Source organism: Equus caballus, chromosome X, assembly GCF_041296265.1.
Source record: "Equus caballus isolate H_3958 breed thoroughbred chromosome X, TB-T2T, whole genome shotgun sequence".
Classification (NCBI taxonomy): Eukaryota; Metazoa; Chordata; class Mammalia; order Perissodactyla; family Equidae; genus Equus; species Equus caballus.
The window spans coordinates 722,501-745,000 of NC_091715.1; the positions used below are offsets into that span (position 1 = coordinate 722,501).

Genomic DNA, 22,500 nt, shown 5'->3' on the forward strand with positions numbered 1-22,500 from the left:
GCACAGGCAGAGGGGTGGCAGTGTGGGTGGCAACCAGACAGCCCCCTCTGGAGTCCCCGATGGCCTGGTGACATTTCAGGGAAGGCGACCAAGGTCTTCGAGCCACATCTTCCACGTTCTTACACTCAAGATTACCCTGTGGCTTTTACGAATTGGGGTTTTCTTTGAAGCATGAGGTACTCAACCCCAGTCGGAGGAGCAGAAGATTATCGAAATCGAGCACCTCCATGCGTTTAGTCTGACAAGATGGATCTAGAAAGGGAGAGGAGACGAAAAAGAGTGGGCTTCCCAATTGCAACACACGAGTGGCAACTCCAGCCATGGGGTCCAAGGGCAATGCATCCACCTCGGACGTGACCATGGATCAGTATCCTCCAGTTTAATGACGTACCCCGGGGACGGCGCGGGACAGGATGGACGAAACATCTCTCAGCGCATCCAGTCGTGAGACGGCGAGAGGCAAAGCATCGTGGGACCTACCCAACGGAAGGAGACACCAAACGAAAAAGCCAAAACGCCTGGGGGAGAGGAAGGACAGAAAGACGGTCGGAAGGTGTCCTAAGCAGTCCCCAAGGGCGGGTCCTTCCAGGGAGGGTCCCCTCCTAGGGCCTGCAGAGGGCGCCGTCCTTCTAAAGCTTGTCCGCCATGATGGGTGTCGGGGAGGTTGAACCAAAACTCACCCCTCCTCAGATCAGCCTCCTCAAAGTAGGGCTGCACCTCTTGGGGGGGGGGGCCACGAGGTCAAAATGATTCACGTCCTCCTCCTAAAAGCGTTTGCACCCTCTGCACGGCGTCGGTATCTGCACGAACGGTGCAGAAGGGTCACGGGGCAAAGGATGGTTGCATTAGCATGCATATTGCGTGCGTCACCACTGGGCCCCCGACAGCAAACACAATGCGTGTTTCACCTAAAAACGCCCCCGAGGAAGCCAATAGGAATTAACTGAATTATTGTCTGACCTTGAAGGAGCCGCATTTTTCAATGCCCTGCGGGACACGACGGGGGGGGGGGGGAGCCAAAATGATGCATCTGTGCACGCCGGCTGGCTGGCTAAGCGGCAAGGTTTTCGAGAGAAAACTAGGGTTTTTGGGAAAACTCGTATCTGCCACCGGGAGCTGGAGAGCTTCCCAAGGCTTGAAGGCTCTTCTGATGAGGTCAGCGGTTAGACCAACAAATGTGATTTTTTTTTTTTTTTATGTTTTTTTCCAGGATGTTGGAGAATGAAATGTGTCAACGTTTGGAAGACCTCCATGACTCGGGGAGCCCGTAGTTTCCAAAGGACCCACGAGCTCACGGTCTTTTCCAGATGATATATCCACCAATCAATGTTCATTGCACACAACAAGAATATTTCACGGATTTTGACTCCAGATTCCACATCGCGACTTAGCCATTAGGAAATGACCCCTGGTTGGCTTTTGGGATGGGGTCAAAGATCATCCACAATTATCTGAAAAAAAAAAAAGCTATCAACACCCTCCTCTTTTTTCCAGCTAAATATCTTCGCGAGGTTGGATCTTCTTCAACAGAAACAACAGATTGAATGCAAAAGCCGACGGGAGGATCCGGCTGTCTTCTCGGAAACCCCACATTTGCAAAAATGTAAGACGTTTGCAAAAAAAAAAAAAAAGAAAAGAAAATGCAAAACGCCGCCACCTCTCTCCCTCCCTGGATTTTTTTTGGTTCATGGTTTTGCCTTCTTAAAAAAAAAAAAAATGCCACTTACACCAACGTGGGGTGTGTTTGTTTTCTGCCGTGATATCGCACCAAATGGGAGAGCCCTTCACAGGCTGGAGTGCTCCCAGGATGACGACCCAGATGCACGTCTTCCCGCTACGCCGTCACGGAAATCTCTTGGAAATCAGAAGAGAAGGACCTGGAGTTGGCTGGAGGACGAACCTCACAGCTGGTCAATCTCCAAGCTAACCCTCCAGAAAAACTCACATTGCATCCAGGAGCAGGAAGCCCGCCACCGCTCTGGGGAGCCACGCAGAACGGGTTCACGAAAAGAAGGAGAATAAAACGACTATTTCATGCACGTCCCGTACGCTGAACTCAGCTTCTCCCTGTGAAACGCACACACAACACAGCCCTTCACGGGCGCCCATCACAGACGCTTCCAGTGAAACAAGTTCCATGCCCGTGCATGACTGTAATGTGCACCCACGTTGTTCTTTCTTTCTTTCTTTTTTTTTGAGGAAGATTAGCCCTGAGCTAACATCTGTTGCCAATCCTCCTCTTTTTTTTTTGCTGAGGAAGACTGGCCCTGAGCTAACATCCATGCCCATCTTCCTCTACTTTCTATGTGGGACGCCTACCACAGCATGGCGTGCCAAGCGGGGCCATGTCCACACCCGGGATCTGAACTGGCGAACCCCGGGCTGCCAAAGCGGAACGTGCATGCTTAACTGCTGTGCCACCAGGCCGGCCCCCACGTTGTTATTTCTTAACACCCAACCAACAGTTCTGGACCAGTGACGTAGGATCCAGCGCTTCCCTCTACCCGGCCATCTTCTCCCTCCAGGGGTCTTCCGTGGAGCTATTTCTTCCAGAACATTCTGGGCCCCTCCAGCGAGCCACACCTCCTTGGAGGGCCATCTCCAACCACCACAGAACCCCTCCCTCCGTGGATAAAGCCACATAAAATGGCCACAGGTGTAAATAAGACCTTTTGCATATGGCGGCTCACGGAGATGGCGGCTCCGAGAGACCCCAGCATCTTCCCGCCATGCTAATCAGGAGCGTTCTCTGGGCACCTTCCAGGGCACCAGCTGCCTTGCCCGCACCACCTCTAATGCAGAGACTCCGGGCAGGGCGGGCGACGGGCTTTGTTGCCGGTGCAGGAGCTCAGGTGTAGAGGTCAATGGGGAGACCCCGCTGGGACTGGGTTTGTCCAGAACGAAGACTCTGAGCCCATTGCAAGAGGTGGGCTGCAGAGCGGACAGGAGAACCCAGCTGCCTCCTTGGAGGTCAAAGGTTGAAGTCATGGCCTCTAGTTCCTGGGTGTCAACTGGAAGGTTCTTGAAGACATTGAAAGACAGTGAAGACGCTGAAAAAATGTCTCATGTTTTTGCAAATGTGGGGCCTCCGAGAAGACAGCCGGGGTCTCCCGCCGACTTCTGCCTTCCGTCTGTCGCAACGTGTTGTTTCCGTCGAAGGCTATCCAGCCTCGTGCAGATGTGGAGCCAGAAAACGGACCAGTATTTGGATATTTTTTTTTTTTTCAGATAATTAGGGATTATCTTTGACATTATCCCCAAAACCCAACAAGTGGCCATTTTGTAATGGCTAAGTTGCAATATCTGGAATCATTACCAATGAAATTTGCTTATTCTGTTCTGTTAAGATGGATTGGTCTATTAGCATTCGGGACGGGTCCTTTGCCCGTGTGTGGAAAGAAGAAAGAGAAACAGGATCCCAGGAGAAAGATGGTAGACCTTTCGTAAGACTATGCACTGTCAACATGCTGAGTTTTCGGGGTTTTTTTTAATCCTCCTTTCCTCAATTTTTCCTTCCTTCCTATACGTTCAAAGAGTTCATCCTAAGAGCTTGTCCCCATAACACACCTGGAATATGGTACCTTCCGACCTCCAACCTTTAGCAAACCCCCGGGGCCACCCAGCTCTGAGGATAGACCTGGGATTGTCCCCCAAAATGGGTTGAGATGGACAAATCCCAACAGGCACGATCCTTAATCCGGGAAATCGGGAGCTCCCAGAACTGTAGACGGTTCCAGGTGGCCACGTCATGGGGAGGAAAGTGGGTGGATCCTCGTGACCCAAGAAGAGGGGCCTGGCCCACCACCCGCAAAAAAAAAAAAAAAAAAAAAAATGAGGATTGGCAGCAGTTAGCTCAGGGCCAATCTTCCTCAAAAAATAAATAAATAAATAAAAAATGGCTAAGATAATTCCCTGCCGTTGCATTTCTGCATCATTTTTATTTCCAATGTTCTCAATAGAGCGTACGGCTCTGTGAAGTGTGAGTGAGCACAGAGTCAAACTCGGCCCCCCGGACGGCCAACTCTGAGGTTTGGTGAAGATGCCCGGGACCCATTCCTGGTCTGAATGAGGCCGTTTTACAAGCACCGAGACCCCACCCCGGCTTCAGAGAGAGGCACCCCATTGGGGAAAGGCAGAGCCGGCCTCAGAGAGGACCAGAAACTGCTAACGCCACGACGCCGGCTTGCACAGCACGACTTCCTTCGGCAGAAAGAGAGAGAGAGATGCTGTTTCCTTCGATAATTAGTTTTAAACGGAAGCATCATTTGGGAACTGAAAATAAGGACGGGGAAAAATACATCTTCCTCCTCCAGCCTGCGAATGAACGGAAGATAAAGAACAGGTAAACCATGCAAGACCAGATTTCAAATTTCTCCCACTGACCTGAGATATATCGTCACTTTTTCACGTACTCACGCAATCACTGGAGAGGACACACAGGAGGGCATCGCATCGGAAATGTGTTATTTCACACATGCAAACACACAACCTGAGACTAATTTAGCAAAATGTTGAGATGTGATAAAACTACACGGCAGGTCTACAAGGATCTTTATATCATTCTCTCCATGGTGGGGATTTTTTTTTTTTTTTTTTTTTTTTTGCCGAGGAAGAGTGCCGCTGAACTAACATCTGTGCCCATCTTCCTCTATTTTGTATGTGGGATGCCGCCAAAGCATGGCTTGATGAGCCGTGTGTTGGTCCACACCGGGATCCGAACCCTCGAACCCTGGGCCGCCGAAGTGGAGCGTGGGAACTTAATCACTGCACCACCGGGCCAGCCCTTCTCGCTCTATTTTACACACATGAAATATATATGAAATAAATGAATATGAAAATATTCATCATAAAAAATTTTAAAGGCCTCTTGAAACTCAAATAGTTGCTACGAAACCCAGAAGATCATTCGTGTCCATCAAACTCTTGCGTGTATTTCCCGTTTAAGAATACTTTGACAAGCACACTCGCCTTCCACAGAAACTAAAACCCCGGGAAAGCACTCCACCTTTTGCTTTTGTGGGGTCTGATTTTCCTCCGTCGAGGCCCACCCACCACCCCTTCTGAGAGCCCTTGTTCACCTCCCGAGCGAAAAATGCTCCCCTTTTGCATGAATTTATTAGCCTTTGGCTTCGGCGGCTCCCGAAGGATCCAAGCCAGCGTTGCATTCCGAGAGCCGGTGCGTAAGGGCGGGGGCAGAAAGAGCAAAATGAATTTTGTCTGAAGGTTGTGATGCCTCCGTCGGAACTGTAGGCAACGGACGCCGTGGTTGTGCGAAACCCTTACAACCACCCGCCTGGTGCAGAAAGAAGACGTGAGCAGACGAGACGCCCTTTGGAAGAATTTCCTTTGAATCAGGTCTGTCTCGGGGAGTTGATTCATCCCCGTCACGGGGGGCCCACCCCTCCTGACCTCATCGAACCGCCAATCATCTCCCACAGGGAGCCCCGCTCCTAATGCCACCCCACTGGGGGTCAAAGGTGGATTTGGGGGCCTCAAATATTCAGTCCTTAGTGCTCCTGGAAAAGAGGGAAGGGCGAGGACCCTCCCATCCTTTTTGTATTCCTGAAAATGATTGATGGCCAAGAACCCCCTCCTGCCCCACAGGAGTCGGGTTAAGACTCAGGGATGCCCCCGCGGCCCCGGTCATCCAGAACGAGGTCAGACACGGACCCTCCAATTTGCATCCTCAGGCTCCCGAGGAATGAGCAGCGGGACGGGGGACAGTCCCCGCAAACAACCCCTCTGCACACCAGCTGTCTACAAGGAAAGCAAGTCGTTGGCGGCTCAAGCATTTGAAGAACGGCACCCGCTCACTCCCCATGCCCCCCACCCGGCGCTTTCTGGACCCCGAGAGAGAAATGCAAGGTCCTCTCTGCCGGCTTCAGAGGCATGCAGCTCGCCGTGACCAGGGCTGGCTCCAGATGGCAACAGCCCACTCGTCCTGTTGCAAAGAGCCGGCCCCCTCCTCGCCTCCCACGGCAAGAAGTGCTTTGCAAAGTCCGTTGAGCTTGAATGCTTTGCCTGAGGAGCGGGAAATCCTCTGCACCGCATCCCACCGTGACGTCTCTAAAGGAAGAGCTGTGCAGAGAGTCTGTGGCCAGACAGAGTCTCTGGGCTGTGAGGACCCTGCAAAAAGGGGTCGAGGCTGAATTTCCAGCTGAGGGCCCCAGGGCTTGACCGCCAAGCGGCCACGGAAAGGGGATACCTTGGGACTCCTTTCTTGCTGAAGCGGTCAATTCTCTGGGGACCCTGCGGGGGGGGGGCCGAATGCAGAATGCATCTGGGGCGTCATAAGTTGGAGGGTTGTGTGTGTGCGCTCGTCACAAACCAAAGAGAATTGTCAGAGGGAACGGCGATGCGAGCCAGCATCCTCCACAAGGCTGCCGTTTGTCACCCGAATAGGACGATGTCTTGAGGACGGACGTGGCGGCCGGGGGGAAAAGGCTGTGACCCCACGTGTCCAGATCGAGAGTCTGGAGATGTGACGGCCATCCCGATTCGGGCCCGGGCGTTGGGTGTAGCCAGTTGAACTTGGCCCCCCGAGCAGAGGCGTGCACCCTGGACCGGGGCCCGTGGGCTTCTCTGGAAGATGCACTCGGATGAGGTGAGGTTGCGCAGGGCTAGGGCGTGCCTTAAATCCAGTCACTGGTGTCCTCACGAGAAGAGGGAATTTTGGACGCAGATGCAGACGGGCCCCGTGAGGACGGAGGCAGAGACGGGAGGGAGGCGGCCACCAGCCCAGGGACCCTGGAGTCCCGGACGCCGGAAGAGGCAGGAGGGACCCTCCCCTGGAGCCTCCGGAGGGAGCGTGGCCCTGCGACCCTTGACCTCAGACTCTGGGCTCCAGGACGGGGGAGGACGGATCCCGGGGGTTTAAGCCCCCTAGTTTGGGGTAACGTGTTACGGCGGCCCCAGGACACTGACACACCCTGTAAGGAATGCGTGTGTCTACATCAGGCGTCCATCCACACGTTTCTGAGAGCGCCAGCTGATTTCCACAAAAGCGGAATAGACGCTCTACCAGAAACGAGGTGTGTTGTTTTGTTTTCCTGCGTTCCTTGTTTGGGCCCCTGACGTTTAGCTGTTACGCATGAGGAGGGCAGCAAGAAAGAGTAAACGAGAACGAACGGGAAGCGAAGGCAGGGCTTCCGGAGAGCCAACGGGAGAAGTCACAGCCACGCTGGGCACGCGCGTCCTCAAATCTGGGAGAGCACGGTGAGGACGGTCTGTCCCCCAGGTGGGCGTGAGCATTGAATGCACGTCTCCTCTACAAGGCCGTCTGGTTGTGAGGAGCCCGCTCACTGCCCACCTATGGCCCGGGATCGATCCCCACCCCAGAAGGCAGACACAGCCTCCAATAAGGCCCCGGGCCCCAGATGAAGCCATGGAGGGAGGGGAAGCGGCTCTTGATGGATATTGCCAGCTGGGGGGAAGGCAGTGTGCAACGCCAACACACAAACACTCATGCGGGGGGGGGGGTCTCGCCAAGGGACGGAGAGTGACCCCAGGAAGGCAGCCTGGTCTGGCTTCATCCATCGCTTCTGGGCAAACTCAGGGAATCGGGGGGCGGGGGGGGTGTCAAATTTGAGAATTTCAAAGCCACGTGCAGAGAAGACAAAGAATGACTCTAAATGAGGGACAGGCGCGACAGGCAAAACCCCAATTGGTATTAGCGTATTTTCCCCACCCCACGCCCCCACACCACCACCTCACTGTAAGGTCCCTAAGAGTGAGGGTTGATTAACACAGCGTCTTTGTCATCCCAGCGATGGGCCAGAGCATGGCGGGTCCCCAGGAAGGAGCCACCACAGCACAGCAGCCATGCGACGGAATCCTTCTAGAACGTTCCAACGTGATGGGTGCGCGACCGGCTTCAGAGTCTGGACGTGCGAATCTGGAGTGGTGGCAGGGGGCTGGGGAGCGGCGTTTTTCAGAAGCCGCCAGCTCCACGGGGACGTGTTCTCATGTCACCCATGGCTTGGATGGCCAACAGCACCGCCTTCCCCTGCAGAGGGCAGAACGTGGACTGGAAGATGGCTGCGGAGGTCCTGTGGGCCCTTCTAGACGCGTCCGGCTTCATTAAAATATTCAGAAACACCACCGCCACCCCCTTTGCAGAAGGGTTCTCGGAGCTCCCGCGACCACAGCCGTTGGGTTGGCTGGAGGAAGGGAGGACCCGTGAGTCTGGCGGCGTGAGCATCGATGGAAAGATGGGCAGGGAGGAGAATGTCGGACCAGGCCAGCATCTTCAGGGCCCCAGGAGGAGGAGGTGGCAATGACAGAGAATCCGACTCAGGGACCCCGGAACGGTCTAAAATCAAGGAAGTGCCACAGAGATCTCCCCAGTGAAGAGCGGACCTCAGGAATTATCCACGGAAGGCTGTACGCCATGATTTTTCCAGGGTATAACAGCAGGGCACATTCCCGAAGAAAAGTAGGTGCTTATTAGGATTCACAGAATCCGGATTTGGAGGAAACAGGACTCAGAAAAAGAAAAGAAAAAGAGAGAGAACCCATCATTCCCCACCCCGAATCGCTTTACAACCCTCAGCTGGTTGCTTTCTTGGACAGAAGGAAGAGAAAAATCGATTCTCCGTGACTTGCATTTCCGTGGGGGAAGTGTCCTGTCTCTGGGTCCGCGTGTCCACACACAGAAGTCATCTGGGACGTAACGGGCTTCACTGAGAAAGGGCTTTAAAAAAAATAAGTATTTTATCACGTGCAAACTCGAGCCGCAAGGAGAACGGAGAGGCGGGGCTACAATGGCAGCTGCCATCTAAGAAAGTTGAGAAGTGACCGAGGGATTCCTCGTTTGATGTCGTGAGAGACTGTGTTACGATGAACACAAAGCATCTCCGACTCTGATGGTGTCCGATCAACGCTCTAGGGAAGAGAAGATTGTCCGGGGACAAAGGCGACGTTCGGTCAAATTTCTTACCGGAAACCTACTCACCAAGGGACAAAGGGATCAAGCAAAAATGAATATGAACACGAATTAATTCATTTCTGGGAGCGGCAGAGGAAAAGGCCACGCTCTCAGTTTGCAGTGAAAGTTGCAAAATTTCAACTCGGGAGAGAAGGTTTAAAAATTAAGGAAATACCGCATCCAAGGTCAGACAGACAGTTCAGATTCGCTTCTCCCGATATTCATTCTGACAATTATCTTAAATTAAATATGATCCTAACATAGGGCTCAGTGAAGCCACGGAATTAATGAGTCTTTCCTGTAGCTCAGATGAAAGAGCATATTGTAGAAGGACAGACGTGAATGTGCCATTCAGGGCCAGCAGTTAGCTGGGCATCCCCCGGGAGCCCATTAACATCTCTGGGCATCAGCTCTAAAATGTTGTGATTTTATGTGATAATAACAATGGTGAATAAGAGAGCAGTAATCATTGCCATCATCATCACCATCACCCTCCTCATAATCACCATCAACACCAGCATCATCATCACCATTACCATCATCATCATCATCACTATTACCATCATCACCATCAACAACATCATCATCACCATCACCACCATCATCATCATCATCATCATCACCATCACCACCACCACCATCATCATCACCACCATCACAATCATCATCATCATCCCCATCACCACCATCATCATCACCATTACCATCACTGTCACATCCACCATCATCATCACCATCACCATCATCATCACTATTACAATCATCATCATCACCATCACCACCACCGTCATCATCACCATCACCGTCATTGTCACCGTCATCGTCACTATAATCACCATTACCATTACCATTACCATCACCACCATCACCGTCATTATCATCACATTACCATCAGCACCACCATCATCATCACCACCACCATCATCATCACCACCACTATCACCACCACCACAAAACCACCATCATCATCACCACAAAACCATCATCATCAACATCACCACCACCACCACCACCACCATCAGCACCACCAACATCATCATCACCACCACCATCATCATCACCACCACTATCATCACCACCACAAAAGCACCACCATCACCACCACAAAACCACCATCATCACCATCATTACCATTGGTAACATGACTATCATCATCACCATCATCATCACCATCATCACCATCATCACCATTGGTAACATGACTATCATCATCACCATCATCATCAGCAGCAGCAGCAGCAGCATCACCATCATCACTACCATCACCACCACCATAAAACCACCATCATCACCATCACCACCATCATCACCATCACCACCATCACCACCATCATCACCACAAGAAAACCAGCATCACCACCACCACCATCATCATCACCACCACTGCCATCACCCCCATCACCATCACAACTGCAACCACCATCATTACCACCATCATCATCACCACCATCACTGTCACCATTATCACAATCCTCCTCAGAGCGGCTGTCATTCACTGAGATCCCACAGTTTACGAGATGTTCTCCCGCACGTTCTTTGGGCCAGTGCTCCTCACGTGCCTCTAACGTGCCAGGGGCCGTGCCGAGGGCTAGAGAAATCAGTGACGCCGTTAAACCAACCGCAGGGCGACGTGTGAGACCGATGAGCCAGAAGGAGTTGAGGGAGCGGAAAGTGGAGGCACGTGACTTTAGGACCGCTCCCTTGGGGTCTGCTGTGAAAGGTCAGAAGTCCAGGGTGAGGAGGATTTGGATGGTCAGGAGGAAGAAGAGAACGGCCAAGAAGCAGAGACCCCGTGTGCACGTCTGCAGCTACGGGGAGGAGCCACGAAGGGCACCCTGCGCGTGTGGGTTGAAGCAGGTAAGGCAGACGCATGCCTCCGGACTCCAGGCTGGGCCAGGCCAGAGAGGGGAGAACGTGGAAGCTGGGAGGCCAGCTTGGAGGCGGGGGTATGGACCAGGTAAGGGGACAGGTGTGAGCTGGGGGAGCGGGGTTGGTGGCTGCAACACAGAAAAGGAATGGATGCTTGAGACATCGGTTCTTTCATTCGCCGCCCCCCCGACAAGACAAATCCCACGGGGAGCAAGAACCCATCGGAGGGCGTTAAAAAATTATTTTGCCGAGTGCACACGAAGGGCCAGGCCGTGACGGAGCCTTGGGACGATGTCCCGGAACCAGCCAAAGAGTTATGGCTTCTTGGGGTTCGGACACAACCCCCCAAAAAGGGGCGAGAAATTAGCACACACGCACGAGACACAGTCCTTTCCGCCCCCGTAGCCACAGCAGACATCACTAATCCATCCCTGATCGCTCACCACCGGATCATTCTCATCTCAGGGGTGCCGGGCAGCCAGAACCAGCCAACCAGGCCGAGGATTGGAATCCGGTTTGTCGTCCGTCCAATTCACGCTTCGGGTGTAGACGGAGCGCCTCCTGCCTTCCATCGACTGCTACGAAATTAATTTCTCTAGAGGCTCGGCAACGAAGGGATGGGGAATGAACCCTGCATGCTTCTTTTGCAAGTGAAGTTTGATCGCTCAGCTGAAGCCAGACTTTGTCTATGCAGCTTGGATGAGGAGGGTTGGCTTTGTTCTTGCATTTTTTTTTTTTTTTTTTTTTTTGCGGGAGGAAAGATGAATAATTGCTTGCTGGATCATTATTCTTTCCTTTCCTTCAAAGAAATTATTATTGATTTTGCTTTCGGCTCCTGGGTTCTTTCGACTCGGTATTTTATTTCCGCACCATGTTACTCCTTTCATACGCCTACTTCCCAATTTATACTTCATGCCCTGGGCGCCTGGTCGTAATTTTCTTTTCATTTATGACCAGGACAGGAACGGAGAGCCACACCGACTCTCTTCATATTTCGGCTGTGTTCCATAGACTGTGACACCTTCTATCTATCTCCATTTCGTTGTTGATAAAATATTTTGTTCCTGGCTACGAATCCCCTCTCTGTCTACATGCTTCAAAAGGGCAGCTTTCACAAACGAACGTGCGTTTGGGCATCTGGAAATTCCGTTTTTAATCAGTAAAATGAACTATTAAAAGGGGGCTTCTCCCACCCCCACTATCAGCTGAGGCAGCAAGGCCGTGGATGGAGGCATATAAAGTGGCAGGAACCGCGAGTGCGGAAGTTTCCAGAGGAAATGGGGCGGGCGACGGGGGTAGGTCCCACGATGCTGAGACCTCAACCAGATCAAGGATGTGCAAAGGGGCCGGGGTCGGGGGAGATCAGAAGTCAGACAGCAGAAACGCCTGGAGAAAACCATTGGCCGCTCTGCACCCCCATCCTTGCCTGGAAGGGAAGGAACCTGCAGGAACCCCCCCGTCACCCCAGAACCTGAACTTTGTTACCTGCGGGGGAAGACACGGGGGCCCAGCTCACTCCCGAGGACGCCTCTGGCCATGACAGGAGGACAGAGGCGGCTCCATGGGGACTGGCCATCCCCCAGGGCTTGTGGGGTCATAAGGTTTGTGGACAACACCAGAGAGCGAGTCCTATGGGGTCACCATAGGTCCCACTCAAAGGGGCCACCAGGATGGGCCGCAGGACCCCAGTGGCACGAAGCTTGTGGTACAATCCACATCCAACTGCAGACCTTTTTCCATCAGCCCAACTGAAATCCTACAGGATTTGTCCTTTGGTGACTGGCTTCTTTCACTGAGCATCACGGCCTCACGGTCCATCCATGTTGTGGCCTGTGTCAGAATCTCCTTCCTTTTTGACGGCTGAGTAATATTCCACCGTGTGCACAGACCACATTCCATTTCTCTGTTCATCCATCGATGATATGTTTTGGGGAGGCCACCAATCAACCCAGAGAGCATCTCTAGGTAATTCTTAGGATCTGCTCAAATGCACCAGCTCTTGTACCCGCGCAGCCCCCGCCACTGGCATCATCATTCACTAAGAAAATGATAACAAGACTTGCAAATTTCTCCTTATGGAAACTGAGGCAGTGCCACAGTCCCAGGGCTCAGTCCCTTGAGAAAGGGGTCAGCTTGCCCTGAGCAAAGCATCTTCCTGGGGACCCCCTGCTTCTGTCTGGGTCAGGCGGGAGCCCGGTCTCCACCCTGTCCCACACTTTTGCAAAAAAAAAAAGAAAAAAGTAAGGTCTCATGGACACCTCCTGGGGCACATTCCATCTCTGTGGAGGCATCTGGGGCTCCAGAGTGTGAGAAACAGAGCAAACAGCCCCAAATTTCCACCTCGCCAGCATTTCAGAAGAAACGGCTTTATTCACGGTGTTTAATCATTTTTAAAGCTACAGCGGGAGGCAGAGGAATTTGCAAACTAAAGGGAACGACCGAGACCAGCTGTAACTCGGATCTCGACACGCGCCCAGGACGGAGCTGTCAACCTCACGTCTCCCAGGTGGGGCGTCGGCGGTGCTCGCGCGGTGCACGGGCTCCCCGCCCCTCCACGGCCTGGGTTATGTCTCGCAGATGAAGCCAGGACAGCAGCCAGGATACGACTATCTCGCCGGGCTGACAAAGCCATCTTTTTTTTTTTTTTTTTTTTTCCTCCCGGAACAACCCTCATTATTTCTTATCTGTGAAACAGCGCATGCAATATGAGCCGCTCAAGCCGCTGATAATCTTCTGGGTAATTAACTTGTAAAACGGCCTCTGTCCTCGTTAATAGGTGGAATTGAGAAATGTGCCTGAATTGCATTTGCAGGGCAAATTATGGGAGATCAGTCATTCAGCTCCCGGCATGTCTTAAAGCTCCTCCCAACCCCCAGTCCGAGGAAAGGGAAGCTCGAGACTCCGGCTGTCAGACTGGAATAGCTGTAACCTCTAAACCCCATCGAACCTCTGACCTCTAACCCCGACCCCGTCCCTGACCCTCCCTGAGAGTAACGTTACAGCTGGAGTTTTCAGAAAGTGGAGATGAAGTCCGCTGTCATTCACCCTCCTGTGCAGAAACCCACGTCCCAGGTAGGTCTGGACGTTGACATGCTGATTCATAGGCATTTAAGATCGATTTCTCCATTTTCTGTAAACGTAAAACAGCGCCCAGAATTAAAGTCGCATAGTTTCAAAAATATAATAAAAATATAGAAATGGGCAGGTCCGGCCACACCTGCCAGGTGAGTGAGTATCCCACAGTGACCCCGTCTACGCTCCCCTGGGCACAAGGAAAGAATGTGTGTTAGAGGTAAGAGGGTTTTTTTTACAACTTGTTCCACAAAAAGAAGTTTAAAAAACACGTTCACTGCGGAAAGCAGGATGGAGATTTCTCAAAAAAACTAAAAACTGAAATACCGTATGATCCAGCCATCCAGCCTACTGGGTATTTATTCAAAGAACTTGAAAACAAGAATGCATAAAGATACATGAACTCTTATTCATCGCAGCCTTATTCACAACAGCCAAGACGTGGAAGCAACCTAGGTGCCCATCAATGGGTGAATGGAGAAAGGAGATGTGGTGTCTACACAATGGAATACTACTCAGCCATGAAAAAGATGAAATCGAGCCATTCGTGACAACATGGATGGAACCTGAGGGTATTACGCTAAGCGAAATAAGTCAGACCGAGAAAGACAAACATCATAGGATTTCCCGCCAATGTGGAAGATAAACAAGCACACGGATAAAGAGAACAGATGACTGGTTTTGGGGAGAAAGGATGGCATCTGAGTCTTGCCCAGGTGGAAGGGCGGGGTGGAAATTGTGGACTCTCGGCTGGAACCCGAGACGGGCTGCGTCTTAGAAGAAAGGGCTGTGTCTCAAGATTAGGAGCCGCACGCAAGGCCCCGCGGCAAAACGGAAATAGACTCCTCCTGACGAGACCTTTCGGCGAGCTTCCACGAGATCCAGACTTTAAAATAACTATTTTAAGACGTTAAAATAACCATTACGAAGGAAAGAGTCTACAAGAAAAGATGGACGCCACGCGGGAAGACACAAAGAACGCGAAGAAAAGATGGGTAACCTAAAAATAACCAAATGCAAATTCTCAAGCTGAAAAAAAAATACAGTTTGTTTGGCTGAAAACCAAACTCCAGTCATGGGAACTTGAGATGGGTCAAGAGAAATCATCCAAAGCCAAATAAAGTTGGATAAAATGAAGGGACCTCAATGGACTGTCAGTGTCACACAATCTAACGTACGTGGAATTGTAGACCCATAAGGACAAGACGGGAACAACAGAGCAGAAAAAGTATTTGAAAAAAAAAATGGCTAAAAATTTTCCAAATTTTATCAAAATCATCTACCTAAAGATACAGAGAAAGGAAACCTTTTAAACCCCAGCAGGATAAACATGGGGATAAAAAAAACAACACCTAGGAATATTATCAAGGCTCTGAAAACAAAAAATAGAAAAAAGAACATAAAAAGGCCCATAATATTCAGGAAATGTTGATGATAATTGTAGCTGACGTCTCATTCGGAACAAAAGGCCAGAAGTCCATGTCACAACAGCTTTAATATCCTGGGGATGTTTTCAAGCCAGAATTCTGGATCCAGGGAAAAAGCTTTCAAAGTCGAACGCAAGAAGGTGACATTATCAGAGGGATGAAAGTTGCGGGAATTGATCGTGCGCGGACCCACAGTCAACGCAAGGCTAAAGGAAGCGCCTCGGGCGGGAGTGCAATGGCAGCGGGTGGAAATTTCGATCTACAGGCAGGAACGAGGCGAGCGATTACTGTTATCTGCTATCTGCAGGTCCTCAGCATCATGCAAATCCTGGGGCCTGCCTGGTGGTGCAGAGGTTAAGCACGCACATTCCGCTTCGGCGGCCCGGGGTTCGCTGGTTCGGATCCTGGGTGCGGACATGGTGCCACTTGGCATGCCATGCTGTGGTGGGCGTCCCACATATAAAGTAGAGGAAGATGGGCATGGATGTTAGCTCAGGGCCAGTCTTCCTCAGCAAAAAGAGGAGGATTGGTAGCAGAAGCTAGCTCAGGGCCAATCTTCCTCAAAAAAAAAAAAATCATGCAAATCCTGACACGGCACTAGAAAGAGAGAAACTTTGTGCCAGAAGAAAAGCCTTTATGACAAAACCTGCAAATAAACGAAATAGAAATATTTATCTTCAAGGCATAGGATAGTCCCTTACGGAGACCGTCTTGGCGGTGAGAGCTTCCAATATCCACTAACAGGTGGTTCTAACAGATTTCTAACTTGCTAACGCCATGGGTTCTGTACCCCCAAAACCCCGTACCGCACGGATGAGGATACAAAGTGGAGGACCACGGATGTGCGAAGGGAGGTGGCTGGAGGCACAGCCCTCCATACGGACGTGTGCGGGATCAGGCACACGCTGGCCAAGCCGCTGTTCGGCGTCAGAATCCAGACACACAGCATTTCACGCACATGCTGTCCCTTCTCGTTGAACGAGGAGACTGTTCCAGGAACGGCTATACGTCCGGGTCTTATCTAAGTGTTTGAAATATCATTACCTAATACTTCAAACTTTATATATTTTTTTTTTTAGAAAAAAACCTTTTCTACTATGTGTTTATATTCTATATCAACTAAAGTTGACTTCATTTCCCCCACAGGGGGAAAAAAAAATATTATGGAAGTACCATACCCAAATAATGTTTTAGACACTGTACCATGTGGATGATCTCTGATTTTCGAGTTTAAAAGCACGGAGCATCTTGAGATCGAAGGAACTGATCTGAATGCAAGGATTCCGCCCCCACGAAGGAAAGAAAAACAATGAGGCGAAACAGGACAAAAGGAGCAGCGACGTGGTGGGGAGTGAGAAGAGCGCGTAAATTACGGGTAGGGGAAAGAGAACGCGGCAGGCAATAGGAGAAGGAAAATTGGCCCCTGTGGGATTTTGTGAAAATCGTCTCAGTATTTATAGGGAGGCTAAGAAAACCAAGCCAGACGATCGCCCTTTCTCAGGGCGCCCACCTTGCTACGGCTTCGAAAGGTTACAACCGATTGTTAGGACCCCGAGAAACGCGGAGCTTTTCATACAAGGATGCGCGGCGAGAGCCGTTAAGAGCCGATTAAATTTTCAGAAAGCGCCGCGCTCTGCCTTCCACGCCTCCGGAAAAGACACAACGACCTTCTCCACCTCCTAATTACCCGCAGGAAATCAGGTCTGTCCGCCTGTCCATCATCTGTCTACCCGGACGTGCCGGCTCACTGGCTAACTCAGGACACTGGGTTAAAAATGAAAGTGGAAAAAAGTTAAAAGGACTGGTATGAAAAATGACGCAGTCACTAAGGGGCATTTTACGCTAAATAAGGAAGATAAAGGTGGTCTCGCGCACATGCGGGGCCAAATATACGTCCAGGATATGGTTAAAACGTCTCTTGGGAACACCATTGACTTTGGCCAACAACATCATGCCAACTGCTTCATCGTAGAAATTATGAGTCAAGAACTCTTTGCAATGAAGAAAAAGGGATACACGGGGACCGAAAAATCTACGCAATCAACACTTACACTCACGTGTCTCCAAACGTGCCAACCTTCCTTCTGATTTCTACAAAACCAGACCATCTACGAGTAGAACGAAGATGGTAGGTGTCTACTCGCCTCATGGTAGGCGTCTACTCGCCTCAAGGTGGGTCCACCTTCAAGGTGTGAATTCCCTCCTGGATGATGAAGACGAGTAGATGCCCTTCCACCTTCCAGAGACTTTCTCACCCATCACCACAGTGAATACTGACTTTAGACTACCTTTTTTTTGGTTTTCACACCCAATCCGTGTTTTTTATATTTAGTTGGACAACCCCATAACGACGGTTCGTCGAGACGCGTTTCCCAGTATCTGGCAGCGAGGTGCACACCGTTGGCTTTCTTGACACAGGTCAAGCTTACGAGGTGCGGACCCCTGTTTTCTTTCCATAAAAGCAAACCAGAAGTAATGCCTAAAGGAGGCACATGCGTCGACCGGCCGGTCCCTCTTCCCGATAAAGATGGAGCCAGGTATTGCTGGCGGAACGGCGTCAGGAAAGATCTAAATTGGTGAGGAAGACACTCCCGACGATGGAAGCTGTGGGATGGGGACCAAAGCAAGGGACATCTTTCCCCTTTTAAAGAAGAGGACAGACATCGTGTTTTCAGTTGGATCACCCCGAAGATTTAGGGTTCAAGAATTCCACCACGGCTTCCGTGAGTCTCGGGAAAAACGCACAAACCAGAATTTACCTTCCTCAAGTCCTTTCAAGAGCATTTAAATACTTATCTGTTCCCACTTGGGTTCCTTGGAACCCCATTATGCCATTTTGTGGCTTGTTTTGGTGACGTTGTTCAGATATTTTTTTAAAAAATAAATTAGCAGGACGATCTGCTCCAAATAAGAGAGGTTTCACCAGCAGATAATAACTCGAGGGCCATCAAGGTGTTGCCACTGTGGATATGTGATGATAAGGTATTAAAAATCTTACCCGGAAAAATCTCGAGATTGGGAGATGAGCCCTGTCGTCTCGGTTCCCGACAACAGCCATAAATTTATCATCCCCAGGAGCTCCAATGAGCTGGAGGCTGGCGTGCCGGGACCCTCCCGTTGCACCCAAAATAGGACCTCAAGTGATTGCAAAGGCAGAAAGTGCCAGAAAGTAGAGAAGAGAAAGGATTCAACCGAGAACTAAGAAAAAAGGATGAAGGACAGAGAAGAGAAGGGGCGGGGGGGATGGCAGGCAGAGAGGTACGAGGTGTTTAGAAATAAGTGTGTTCTTGACAGTCATGTGCTGACGTCGTTAGGACGTGTGCTTACTTGCTCCAAAAAAAGGAATCCACCCAGCCATGATTCCCCAACGCTACAGGAATTAGGGAAGAGCCACAAGCAATGAACAAGTGGGGCTCCCTCTGGCCTCGTGCTGAGTGGGGTAATTGCAGGCTGTGTGGACGAGAAGCTCGGGGGCTCCAGGAGGTGCAGCCGGTCGAGAGAGAAGCCCGTCCGCAGAGCTGGGGGAGCTCGGTTCTGCAGAGCATCCTGACCTAGGCGGGGTCCGGCCGTGTTTGTAGGGAGATGTGCCAAGAGGAAGCAGGGGTGTTGACCAACGGCCACCGAGGGGCAAGGAGACACGGCTTCCCCAGCTGGCCACCTGCAGGAGCCTCTGCTGCACCCGCCATGCCCGTGGGCAGTGGGTCCCGCTCACAGGGTAGTGGGCCCGGGGTTGGCTGGACCATGGGTCCGGGGGCTCCCGAGCTTGGCTGCACATTCAGCCAAGGAGAAGGTCAGTTTGAGGGCTACAGCCAAACCGCCCCCGCCTGGCCCGGCGTCAGCATCCTCCACTTGTCTCACGGTGGTTCCCCCCCCGACACCGTGAGTGGACGTGCTGGGACCTCAACCGACCGACTTCCCAACCTCGGGCTTCTGAGGTTGCAAAACCAATATGGCGCTGCTCTCACGTTCGGCCAAGGCACGCAAGAGTAACTTAAAAAGTGAATGGGTGCATGTGAGTCTGAGTGTGTGTGGGTGGAATCAGGGGCTCACCTCCTCGCTGGACCAGCTCCCCTGTCCCCGTGGGAGTGACCACGTTCACACGGGCTCAGGCCACAACCCCCCAGCTCCCCGTCCAGCCGCCTCCAGTCCTTCTGGATGCAGCCACCGTCAGGAATGGGCTCGCCATGAAGAAACAAGAGCAGACGAGCCGCAGGCGTGTCACAGGTTTGAGGAGAGGGGCCCGCCTGCTTCCAGAAGGGACACCATCATCCCAGCGATGAAGAACCATCCCCTGCCCCACTGCCGGCCCCAGCAGCCTCCTCTCTGGCCCAGAAGGGCTGCCAAAGACCTTTCCCTTTCATCCAAGTGCTTTCTGCACCCAAATCTGAACCTCAACGTACAGAACTGAAGACACCACGGAATTTGTTCAAAGGCGTTCTTGAAATCTCCTTCCTCCGATGCATCCAGGCCAGCCATACGTAGCCCCGAATGAACCTTTTCTCCTTCCCTGGTTAGGTTGACAACATAAGCGCGTTTTGGTGAATTCTTCTTTAAACTATCGTTTTTTTAAAAAAAATTCATTCCGATTTTTTTTCAAAGTCATGGAAAAAAGAACACGTGCTCCAGACATTTCTCGCGAGACCCCTGTTTTGGTCTGGAAAGTACGGTTTCGTGCATTGAGGATGGCAGTGGTTCTTAACCTTAGGGGTGCATGGGGATCCCGAGAGGGCTGTGAAAATGCGGATTCCCGGGCGCACCCATGAGTCCTAAGGCACGGAGCTGGGAATCTGCATTTCTAACGTGCTCCCAGCGATGCCAGCGCGGCGGGTCCAGAAATGCATGCTGGGATGCTCTGTGCCTCCGTGAACCGCTGCAGACAGGACGGGGACAATGATGGGCTGTCACAACTATCGATCATTTCTGCCCCGGGGGGCAGGTCACAGAGACAAGGAAACAGCTCCCGTCTGCAATGGCTGCCTGATATTGCACAGAGAGCTAGGCCGTGGGCGATGGGGAAGCCCCCTTGGTGGTCTGTCCCAAGATGGAAGGGAACGGCCATGAAGGGCGTCGGAGGCCACTGGGACTTTCAACACTGCCCAGCCTTCGCAGAGCATAGGACAGCACGTGCCCGCATGCCCTGGACTGGGGAGTAAGGACACCAGAGGACAACAGCTCTCCTTCCTGTCTCATGAATCACAGTGAGCCCAGAGATGGGAATCCCCAGCTTGTGGGCGCCATCTTGGATCCAATGGACCAAGACACTGACGTGCGTCTTCTCTCCTTTAAACGTACGGCACACGCGCAAGCATTGCTCAGAGAGAACTCAAAGAGGCTTGGAATCAGGAAAGACGGGAGGGACGTGCACGCGTGCCTCAGGCGGAATAAACAGGTAGAGTACTACGGGATTCTCTACGGGGCAGAGTTGAGTATCCTTCGGTCAGGCAGGTGCCGGTTGCAGTTATCATCACTCAAGAACCAGCAACCAGCAGATGCACCTGCTGGCTGGGGCGTCCAAAGGTTCCCGTGTGAAGATGCGTGTCAGAGAGCCCTGGGCACTGGAGACGGACACGGAATGAACGCGGGTCCTGATTTCACAGGGATGCGATCAACCAGCACGTGCCAATGCCTTCCCTTGTAGATGCCTACGCCGAGCGATGCTGTCGTGGTGTCATGCTCGACGCCATTGCTCACGCTGCCGTGAGGACCAGAAACGCCCAAGAGAAGTGCAGGGATCAGAGACCTCTCCCGCTCAGTGCACTTGCACCGCCCTGTCCCTAATCCCACAGGAGGGTCTGCGGCCCAGCCCGTGAACACCGACTCGGACCAGGAAAGAGAACCATTCGAGGACGCAAGAGTTACCTCTGTCATTCAAGGTTTCTTCTTTTATCTTCCTCACAGCTTCGCCGGCTTTGTCCTCGTTATTTCCCGCTAAAAAGGATAAGAAAAGAGGTAATTATGGGGAAGGTCATCGGAACCTCGCAAACGCAAAAAAAAAAAAAAAAAATGTTTTCTTGAGATGCAAAACGCGATCCTGAGACGTGCTCTGTGGGGGTTTCTGCTTTTGTTCCGGTGTTGAAATTGGCCATCAGAGCAATTCTGGCCGATCCAACCCCTCAATTTAAGACCCATTTTCTCCAGCCCGGATTGGCAAAACGGATGCATTTATTCGACATTTGACTTTGCAGTGATTACGGGGATGGGAGGCGCCGGGTGGCACGAATCACAGGTGGAGGCCGAAAATAACACGCCTTTCTAGGCGCCACGAGCCATCCCTCCTTAACACCCGGACCTGAGGCAACCTGTCAGCTTCTTCGCAGGGGGAACCAAGCCCCAACCCCCTGCACGGGTGGGTCCTGGGAGAGCTTCGATGGGAGGGAGAGGAGAGGAACCAGCTGAAGAACCCAGGCGTGGTCGTGAAAGGAAAATATGGCCATGGACGTCTTTTCGGGGGTGAGCTGGAAGGAACGTAAAAACTGTCACTGCCTTGAAGAAGCTCAAAGTTGCAGACATCAAGGAGACGCGGCTGCAAAAGCAATTTGCACCTTCGCTCCCTTAAAGAAACAGAACGCTACACAGTGATGGGATTTTCGCTTGGAGAGTTCTTCCTGTACCGGGGAAGCGGGGGAAGACGGCGTGTGAGGGATCACCCAAAAGCTATCATCCATCTCTAAACGTCCTAAGCATCAAAGACAAAAAAATATATTCACGGTTAAGCTGGGGCCGTGGACATGTAGGAGCTCATTTCCGGAATCTGTGCAATTTTGAAATATTAAATAGCCATCTGATACCGGGTGGCGCCTCCAGCATTGACCATCTTGGCATCAAGGGCTTCCTGGTGGAAGCTTGCACGACGTGAGAGAGGAGTTCTATGTTCCTGAAAAAGACATAAGTGGCCAGGAGGGCCTGGGGGTGCGGCCATCGGGACAAACTCGTCATCGTGGGCAGCTCCCGTCGACGTGCAGCTCACTCTGCATATGCCAGCAGTCATGACCGGCATTGTCCGAAAAGTATGCAAGCGGACTTTTTTTGGCAAAGGTCATCTTCAGCAGCTGCCTCCTCAGAGCTGGATATGGAATTCTTGACCCTATGCACGTGCTAGAGTTGCAACTACATTTACTGAGTGACTGCTGCATACCGGGAAATAGCTGGACCACGATGGAAGAAGCTGGGCCCAAACACCACGTGTCTGCCTTCTGCTCACCCTCT

The 22,500-nt window shown here is 51.8% G+C and overlaps 1 protein-coding gene across 16 annotated transcripts in view; it reads right to left on the reverse strand.

Moving 5' to 3' along the window:
* DHRSX (dehydrogenase/reductase X-linked) overlaps window positions 1–22,500 on the reverse strand; it is a 138,597-nt gene that overhangs the window by 83,751 nt on the left and 32,346 nt on the right. For 14 of the 16 annotated variants that reach the window (XR_011434936.1, XR_011434940.1, XR_011434937.1 and 11 more), the window contains one exon: window positions 21,154–21,222. The exons of the other annotated variants lie outside the window; for them this stretch is intronic. Coding sequence is in view for 8 of the 14 variants with exons in the window: in XM_070257907.1 (XP_070114008.1) it covers window positions 21,154–21,222 (69 nt within the window). In the remaining 6 variants the exon portion in view is untranslated. The remainder of the gene's footprint in view (window positions 1–21,153; window positions 21,223–22,500) is intronic. 16 annotated transcript variants of the gene reach the window in all.